The 10,075-nt window shown below is 35.9% G+C and overlaps 1 protein-coding gene across 3 annotated transcripts in view; it reads right to left on the bottom strand.

Moving 5' to 3' along the window:
* LOC107678543 (poly(rC)-binding protein 3) overlaps positions 1 to 10,075 on the bottom strand; it is a 16,281-nt gene that overhangs the window by 5,450 nt on the left and 756 nt on the right. The window contains exons 2-11 of one of the 3 annotated variants that reach the window (XM_016473835.1): positions 9,014 to 9,101; positions 8,209 to 8,314; positions 7,183 to 7,206; positions 6,985 to 7,017; positions 6,473 to 6,589; positions 5,368 to 5,499; positions 3,922 to 4,050; positions 3,260 to 3,349; positions 1,871 to 1,912; positions 86 to 161 (exon numbers count right to left, since the gene is read on the bottom strand). In XM_016473835.1, the coding sequence (XP_016329321.1) occupies positions 86 to 161; positions 1,871 to 1,912; positions 3,260 to 3,349; positions 3,922 to 4,050; positions 5,368 to 5,499; positions 6,473 to 6,589; positions 6,985 to 7,017; positions 7,183 to 7,206; positions 8,209 to 8,277 (712 nt within the window). In that variant the 5' untranslated portion in view covers positions 8,278 to 8,314; positions 9,014 to 9,101. Of the gene's footprint in view, positions 1 to 85; positions 162 to 1,870; positions 1,913 to 3,259; positions 3,350 to 3,921; positions 4,051 to 5,367; positions 5,500 to 6,472; positions 6,590 to 6,984; positions 7,018 to 7,182; positions 7,207 to 8,208; positions 8,315 to 9,013; positions 9,102 to 10,075 lie in introns of those variants that run through there. The other 2 variants (XM_016473836.1, XM_016473837.1) reach the window with 2 other exon arrangements.

Genomic DNA, 10,075 nt, shown 5'->3' with positions numbered 1-10,075 from the left:
GGGAAAGAGACAGATCGAGAGAAAGACAGGCAGAGAGACAGACAAAGGGAGAGACAGACTTCCCTGGGGAGTTCTGGGTACGTACCAGGGAAGGTGGGGTTGCTCTGCCCAAGGGAGGTAAAGGGGATATGCTGCATAGCCAACTGGTGAAGCTTGGTCAACTGCGGGGGCAGGAAGGGAGGTTAGAACTAGCCAATCAAAATGGAATTATTTCAGAGGACACTCACATCTACAGACAGAACAGCACCCATATCAAGTCTCAAAATTAGATTAGTTATCAAGTCCCCCTTTGGACTTACCATCCACTTCTCCCAAATAAGGTGATCGAAAAACTTTGCATTTCCTTAAGGGAATTGAATTGCTTGAGAGGCAGGAAAAGAATCGTGTTCAGGTTTGAGGTGTGTTTGTATGTGAAATGAATCAGTTGTCATAACACACGTCTGGTTTTCTGCCAACTGTCTGTGAGAATTAACAGACTATGTGACACCGCCTTTGCCATGCAGGGAAGTGTTACATGTGTTACATGCAAGACCAATCACAATTCAGAATGTAACAAAGAAGACCAATCACAACAGTATCGGTACAGTATGCAAATATTATGATTATACATCATCACATTTGGTTGTAATTTTAATACTGAACATCTATCATTTATATATTTTATACCTGAATTTACTGTATATATTACACTGACTTTAAATCTCACAAGTGAAACTTTATTGGTGGTTTATATCTCACAGTAACTTTATATCTCACAACTGCAACTTTGTTTTTTCATAACTACGACTTCACTGTACATTGACTTTAAATCTCGCAATTGCAACTGTTTTTCATACCTGTGACTTAACTGTATATAATTTAATAATTTATGCATTTAGCAGACGCTTTTATCCAAAGCGACTTACAGTGCATTCAGGCTATACATTTTTTACCAGTATGTGTGTTCCCTGGGAATTGAACCCACAACCTTTTGCACTGCTAATGCAATGCTCTACCACTGAGCCACAGGAACACTATATCTATCTATGATTTTAAATCTTGCAATTGCAACTTTACTTTGTATGTCACAATGTGACTATATCTCACAATTTGGCTATATATCACAATCGTGACTTTGTTTTTCATACCTGCAGCTTTACAGTATATCTCACATCAACTTTAAATCTTGCAACTGCAGTTTTACTGTATATGTCAAATTGTGACTATATCTTGCTATGGGACTTAATATCTCACAATTGCAACTTGTTTTTCATACCTGTTTATCTCGCATTGACTTGCAATCTCAATTTTATATATGTATGTATATGTGTGTGTGTGTGTGTGTGTGTATATATATATATATATATATATATATATATATATATGGCAAATTTTATCTACTTAAACATTATCTCACAATTACTTGGATTTTTTACTCTGAGGCAGAAATGGGCTTTCACAGAATGGAGTCTGTATGGTGAATGGTTTAACATAGTTTGCCTGTATGGTGAACTGTAATTAATTTCAGAAGTTTACTACATAAGTTTAGGAGTTGAATAAACCTAACCATAATATTTAGGGTTCTGGCAATACAGTGCTGCCTTGTAACCTTTGTAATTATAGCATTCATATGTGAATGATTCATTTAACAAATATTGTTTACTTGTGTCTTAACCAGGGATATTAAATAACTAAAGACTAGAAGTGTTAGTGATATATTAGATATTAAAGAAGTGGTCATAGGCAGAGACCATATCGGGGATATCGGCACTTAAGGTGTGTGTGTGAGGAATGCAGTGGGAGAATTGTGGTTGTGTAAGTGGTGGGATGTGGCTGGGGGACTGCAGTGTGCTGTGAATGATACTGATCAGCCAGTGCGACTAACACTCACGTCTTGGGGTGGAATGGCAAACTGTCCTGGAATAGCAAATGCCTGTGGAACAGATAACACATTTAGGTTAATACAAATAACAACTGCCTATTTGCTGCTTGGTCATTAGTCACAGTCTTAGACGATATGGCACACCCATGGACCACCCACAGTCTGTTCTATGCATATTTCATAAAAACCTAGAAAGCCTTTATGAAAATCATAAGCTCAAAGCACATAGCTCAAATGCAATGCAATGTAACAATTGGGGTTAACAGGACTGTATCAAATAAAATAGTGTACCAGGTTGATAATATAAACACTTGTGAAGAAGAACTGGTTAGTGGCTTCAAATCTTTTTGAGACACTTAGTAGTATGTAGTCATCCACAAGCAAAACTATTTTGCTGTGTGAAATAATCAGTACATTTTGCTCATCGAGTTTCTGTATTTGGCAATATTTCTCTGCCATATTTTGAATTAGTTATTAGGTGACAGTCAATAGTTGTGATAATTAATTTCATATAAACTCACCCCTAAAGAACATGTAAAACAAAACAAACAGTGGTTGGCCGCTTTGTTCATGTTAAAGCGGGTGGTTCTTGGCCAGAATAAGTTGCAAAGTGGACCAGACTTTACACCACAAGTCAAAGTCTGTCTACTTGAGACTACTTTGTTATTAACATAATTAATACTGCCAGGTGGAATTATGACTGAAATATGTTAAGCTCTTCTTAATGTAACCACAAGGGGGCATCACATGAACATCCCATGCTATCATCAAACATAGCAAAAAATACAGAATTAAACTGTTTCTTAGCATTTTAATCTTCCAGAGACAAACAGAGTTGTAGCTGTCATGATTTTTCATTATATGGACAACTAGCCTTTGCATTTCTCACCTTAGTCAAACTAAATGTCATGATCAGTCAAATGAGCAACAGAAGCCCTTTGGACAACATACCAAGAGGAGAAGTCAAAAATAAAGGGTCAAAACTTAAGATTACACACCCTTATGAGTAAGTGAGTATTTCTCAAGATCTGAAAAATAGAATAGAATGGAATACTGATTAACGGATTGTTTAGTCCAGCTATATACAGCTGTATTTATGATTAGTTACAAGCTTTCCAATTCAAACACCTACAGATCTAAATTATTGATTCAAAGCAAGTCTGATCTGCATGTTTAAGAGCACTTGGCATGGTCCAATGGCCCCATTGGTGACTGTATTACTGATTGGATCTGGGGGTGAGATTTATTCCACCAGCTGATCTTAGTCTAATCATTAGCATAAATATCCACACTCAGAGCGTCCCACTGGGACTGAGGGGAACTATGGAATCGTTAATGCTCATGAAGAGCTGTTTCGATTGTATGGTTTCTGCATTAAGATATAGATGGAGAACTCACCGACGCAGCATGAGGTTGCGACAACACTGTGTGGCTGCCACCCGCGGTGGGTTTGGGTCGGTACGGAATGGTGGCTCCTTTAGGTGGCGACTAAATGAGGGAGACAAGCACAGTCAGGACAAAAGCAAAGTCGTTTAGGCAGTATGTGTCTAGACCTCTGTTAAGCCTCACTGGATTTTACTGTTCAAAGCCCAAAGTTAATGCGGGCCAGGGAAAATCCTGCAAAACAAAGGCATCCGAGGTTGGATGCTGGTAACTAATGAAGCAAACAAGAACATTTAACATGCAGTCCATGCGCTGAAAGTGCATACAAATGAAGTGTGAAGGAGAAAAAGACCTGAAAAATACACCCCACTTGAAATAAAATTTTAAGCATAAGGGAAATCGTGCATAATCGCACCGATTTTCAAATAAAAAGCAGACGCGCTCTCACGTGCACGCTCACAAACCTCCAGTATGACGGTGCAGATGTGTTTCACACATTGTGTGATGGCATGAGGAGTCCATGCGCTGAAAGTGCATACAAATGAAGTGTGAAGGAGAAAAAGACCTGAAAAATACACCCCACTTGAAATAAAATTTTAAGCATAAGGGAAATCGTGCATAATCGCACCGATTTTCAAATAAAAAGCGGACGCGCTCTCACGTGCACACTCACAAACCTCCAGCATGACGGTGCAGATGTGTTTCATACATTGTGTGATGGCATGAGGGGTGCCTGAGATGGTCACGGCTCGCTCAGTCGAGTCAGGCAGTAGATCTCCTGCCACCTGGACCTGGGCACCTGTGCTCTGACACACAGCAACACTTTTAGTCAACACATGCTGGACAGGATGATTAGAAAAACCACAAATGACATCATTCATATTTCTTTCAGTAGTGACATTTAAAAGGAGTAGGTCACTCCACATCCGCATTCCTGGTCACCCTGTCTGCCTGGGTTTATTTTGCAATGATGAGCGAATGACTGTACATTATCCTGCTTATTACATACTGTAGCTACTCACCAATTAAATAAATGTGCGGACATCAAATTTAAAATTGGTTGTAATTATTATATTTATAATAGTTGTATTTTATAATCTTACCTGCACTCTTAAAATGAAGGGTTTCAAAAGTTGTTGTTTTTTTTTGCCAAAAGAACATTTCAGTGAACAGTTTTTTCTTACTGTGAAGAATATTTTACAAATCTGAAGAACCTTTTTCATGTTTTTGATATGGATGTGAGAATTTCAAATTTTGTTTGATAAATAGCATTTTAAATTACAATGTTCATATTACACATATTAACACAACTGCAATATGACCACTAATTATAAAATATTTAGATAATTGATAATTGATTAATAAAGTTTGAAACGTTTTCCATCTCAGCACTGAGGAGTTTGTAAAATTACAAATTCTGATTTCTTTCCAATTGAATAGCAAAAAAGTGTGCCATACTGTCCCTTTTGGTATTACAGCTATTCTCATGTCTAGAACTGACATTGTTATCGTCTGGCCAGTTATTTAGGTCAAGCTATTTAGATACTGTATATAAATATTAGTCTATTTAGGCTTTGGTGGGCCGTCCTGTCCTAGACATTCATAGCAACTGGGAATAAAAGCAGCCAGTTCACCCCTCACAGCCCTCAGCCGCGAGGACAGCTATATTTATTCAATGTGATCCACCAGCCGAATAAAAAACAAAGCCTTCAAGCAAAAGTCACTGTCCTCATGTCAATTTCAACAGCTAAATGAAAATTAATGGTTCCACTTTTGAGATGAATTGCTTTGTTTTCCATCAACGAATTCCATGAATAGATAAGTTTGAGGAAAAGTGAGTGAGTTCAAAAGTTTAGGAAATTACAGCTCAGGGTTGCAGCCGTCTCATAACATGCGGATTTAGTGGAAGCATGAATCGAGCTGCCCCCTGTGCTCAGGAATAAAAAGTTCTAACTTGATGAGGACAATCAATCATGCTGCTGTTAAGTGTTTCTGCCTGCCGCTGAGGCAACGGAAACTAATTGTTTAACGGATCATTCCGTGCATCATCTGGGAGACGCTGTGACCTGCATTACAAACCCTGCGCATCTGCCAACAATTAAACCTCTACCTAGAATATCTACCTCTCTGATCTCTTTGATCTTCGAGCCTCCTTTGCCAATGAGTGAACCACACTGACTGGCGGGGAAGACGAGGCGCAGTGTCACAGGAGGCCTGCTTGTCACGGTGCTGTTGATCATGGATGCCAGGATATCCTGAAAGAGATGCATATGCATCAGAAAGAAGCTCAATTCAGCTTGTGTCAAGTCATTGTGTCATTTTTAAATAAAAACAAGTTTATAAGGGAGAAAAAACTATTGCAGGAACACAAGTTGACAGTTTTTTAAATGAAATAAAATACTGACTAGGTATTTTGCTGCGCAATATAAAAAATGTAAAAACAATATATATATATATATATATATCACCAAAAATAACAAAGTGTTAATAGTTGTCAATAGTTGTTAAGTCACCATTAGCATTTCCTTTGGCTGGGACCTAATTTACTGTAATTAAAAGCCAGTGCAATGGTGTTGTTTTACAGAACACAATTTGTTGCATTGTGCAACATGTAGAAAATAAAGCAAGTGACTGACTCATAACTAAAACTATACGTATCAACATTGTAAGTTATAGAAATATTACAATTGAATGAACAGTTAAGGGAGGAGGGTTTAGCAATACTATTGTGGTGAGATAAGTGGTTGTTTAGTATTAGATCGTTTAGTATGATCTCTATGCTTATAAAACCCATTATCTCTAACAATTAAAAGGTATAATCTTAAAAATAAACATAATTAAAATGAACAAGTAGCCAAAAAAACAAGCAGCAACAGCATAATATATCAAACAGTAAAAAAATGCAACCACATATTTTATGGATGCAATGCAGGCATATTACTGTGGACATCACACTATTACAGTTAATGTCTAAATATACAAGATCACTGTAATGTAGACACAGATAATTGTGATTCAATAGCATTCTACTTTTATATCACTCATTTCCTGCTCCTGTTCAATGTGAATTCACTGTATTCAGTAATAATGTAACTGTAAAAAATTGTACAACTACTACTGTAAAATTAATGTGTAAATGTAAATCCACATTAATATTTTTATAGTGTACTAAAATGCATCAATTCACCCATAACATTAATCACTTATTACTGGGAAAATCCCACCCACCTCCTCAAATTTCTCTGCGATCATGGCGAAGGCTTTGAAGATGACCTCAGACGATCCGGTAATGGTGACAATGCGCTCTGGACTGGAACCGTCAGATATATTAATGCGGGCTCCACTCTAAATCCACAGAAAAAAGCAGAGTTTTTGTGCTGCATTATGTTTAATTGATCAGTCTCTCCTCTAGGCTGACATTTGCACCCTCTGCCAGTTAAATACCATTGAACTGATCATGCAGATAATAAGATGATTTTGCTCAAACTGAAAATTATTCCAGGCTGTTTTCTGCTGTCTAGTTTTTGATATACATGTGGCCACCCAAATGAGTTACTTTTAATCTTTACACAGCTTGTCAGAATTAATAATATGCACTGCATATAATATCAAGGCAACAGTCCATAGTTAATAAAAAAAGTTAAAAACCTTACTGTTAAATATAAAATAAGCTTTTGATATTCATAAAGAAATAAAAATGATTAGTCCTATTTGATCATGAAGATCAATGTTGCACTTACTTCCTCTCTCATTTTTTTGACAGTCTCTCCTTTCTAAAACAAAACAAGAGGAAAATGATAATTATATCAGAATGTGTATCATAATTAGATTGTAAGTCATTTTTAAACACAGAAGTGCTTAGGAACGCCACAGAATAAAGACTCAATGTTATGCTTAATTCAATAATGTAAATATCAGGATAATACTGAATTGTTTACCTTCCCAATGATACTTCCAACTTCCTAGGAACACATAAAACAAACAAAATCTTGGTTAATCTAAATGATTGCATAGTAAACTGGAGATGATCAGGGTTTTCTTTTAGATGCCAAAATTAGACATAAATGTGTCCTTCCTGAATAATATCTATTTGTTTACTTTACTTCACTTTATTTTACAGTCCTGTTCCGCATGTACATGCTATGTACTTGTTATAGTAATTACAATAACTGGGTAATAATTAGGTACTAACCCTGAACCTACTCCTAAACCTAACCCTAACCCATGTAATTATTTTCCAGTACTTTCTTATGTATGTACACTGTAAGTACAGGTAAGTGCACGTATGTGCAACCCTTTTTTTTTACCCCCAAATATTGAATAGTATTTTGTCATGTTTGCACAAAAATATTAAGCAGCACAACTGTTTTCAACATTGATAATAAGAAATGTTTCTTGAGCACCAAATCAGCATATTAGAATGATTCCTAAGGATCATGTGACACTGAAGACTGGAGTAATGATGCTGAAAATTCAGCTTTGCATCACAGAAATAAATTATATTTTAAAATATAAAACAGTTCTTTTAAATGCTAATTATATTTCACTGTTTTTACTGTATTTTTGATCACATACAGTAAATGCAGCCACGGTGAGCACTTCTTTCAAAAACATTAAAAAAACGTAATCATTCCAAACGTTTGTGTAGTGTAGATATAAGTATAGATACCATAACCAGAAAGATTGTGACATTATTTCAGACCCAGACAACAACAGGTTCCTTTTCATAAGAAACGATGATCACGTAAATGCCACTGTATGTTGTCAATACTATTTCTGGTGATGTTATCTAAAAGACAACATTTTATAATCAATTATATTGACGATCTATAATCTAAAATGATCACCTATACACTCATAAATCGTTCTCAAGTACTGGTTTCATTGCTTGACTGGATGCACTTGCAAAACAAGGCTGAGAACAAAACAAGCACAGCTCTGTGAAGATCCGAGATGTGTCTTACCTTGCCATGCATTAGTAGGCGGATGGTGAGGGTGGCATTTAGCCCTCCCTCCATCTCATTCATATTCATTCTTCTCTTGGGTCTAGATGCTTCAAACAGACTGTCTCTGTGCACACAAACAGACAAATTTGCCAGTTCAGTCAGAAGAGATATGAGATGAATTTCAGTGAGCAACCTAATTCCTTGCTATTACCTTTTTTAGCCATAAATGTCTATTCGGTCATGCATTCATTTTGTTTAGCTGCAGGTACCTGTTGCTGTGCTCTGACATTAAGTTGGGCGTTATTTCCCTCCAGGCGGGTGAGCGGGGCCCTGCCTCTAACCTCTCTAATGGCTCTGCTTTAATAGAAATGGTGTGACCGTGTTTGATAAGACTCAAAAAGAGCCACTTGTGTCTTTCTAGGCCTTTGGATCAAGTGACGTTTGTGTGACCATGTCTAACAAGGCCCATTAATTTATCAGAGAGTCGTCTGTTCCCACATTCCTCACTTTAAAACCGAGCTTATCGCCATCTAAATCGATTCTAAGCCAGATGAGATCACAGAGCACATTCATGAGCGAAACTAAAAAATGAGGCAGTGCTGGAACAGAGGAAGTGTTAGAAGATTGTCTTAAATTTCCCTTTAATAATGCCTTATCCATTCCTCATATTCCTCTAATGAGGCCCTGCAGCTACGAGCAATAAATGAATGCATTTTCTTTATTTAAGTGAGAACAGGAAGACATCTATTCTAATTGAGTCCCAATGCTTTCATTTGTTAGGTCTCTTTGAAAACTACTGCTTTTGAAATGTGTTCAGACTTACATAAGCTGTTAAATGAAATGTGGTCCCTCTTTCCATGACACTCCAGCAGCAGAGGAACTTGCTAAAGAGATGTGAACCGCTGAATAGGCTAGAAGAGAAACAAATGTTTTATATATATATATACTGTATATAAAATTCGTTTTTTTGCTTCTGTTTAATATCGAAGCCAGTAAAAGGGCTATTTGTTAAAGCATTCTCAAAGACAGAGAATTCAATTTTAATCATGAACAAGACTCCTAATGTGGAAGTTACGCAATGAGTTATAGATTCAGCATTCTTAATATGAAATAATAACAAACGGTGTAAAAAGCCTGTTCTTTTGTGTGGCTATTAGTTCAGTGCTGTTTCATCAGGTAAATGCATCAAACACACTGCCACCATCCTGTCTAATCCTATAGGCCTGGATTTGTTTGGATAATGCTAAAACCCATTTGACCCATTTCTGTCCTTCCAAAGCTTGTCAACAGGCATCTGAAAACATTCTGCCATCATATAGCATAGCACTAATAAGCCCGAATATAGATATCACACACGCTGTTTTTCAAATGTCAGATGTGTTTATGAATCAGGAATTTAAATAATTTATGCAACTGCAACTGCAACTGCAAATTTTGATATTTTTTTTATTTATTTATAGATAGATAGATATGTGTATACAAATACATATATACCTTTATAAATTATATTTGCTTAGATTTCGTTATATTGCATTATTATAATTATATGAAAATGTATAAACAACTTTGAATAGACTTTTAGAACTAGAATATGACTTTTTTATGTATTAACATGAACATAATTTATAAATTATATTTGTTTTATATATATATATATATATATATATATATATATATATGTTTACATTTATTAACATTAACATAATTTAGCTATAAATTATATTTGTTTAGATATAGTGTCATACTGCATTATTATATGTAAATGTATAAACAAGGATATATAGTGTCAAATAGTGTATATACAGTCACATAATATGCATAATGTACTGTATATGAAAGATATAACAGTTTTCCTTTTGTCAAAGATGAAACAAGAGATCTGTTG

Source organism: Sinocyclocheilus anshuiensis, unplaced genomic scaffold, assembly GCF_001515605.1.
Source record: "Sinocyclocheilus anshuiensis isolate Anshui unplaced genomic scaffold, SAMN03320099.WGS_v1.1 scaffold536, whole genome shotgun sequence".
In the NCBI taxonomy this organism is placed as follows: domain Eukaryota; kingdom Metazoa; phylum Chordata; class Actinopteri; order Cypriniformes; family Cyprinidae; genus Sinocyclocheilus; species Sinocyclocheilus anshuiensis.
This window is presented reverse-complemented; position numbering and strand designations above follow the sequence as displayed.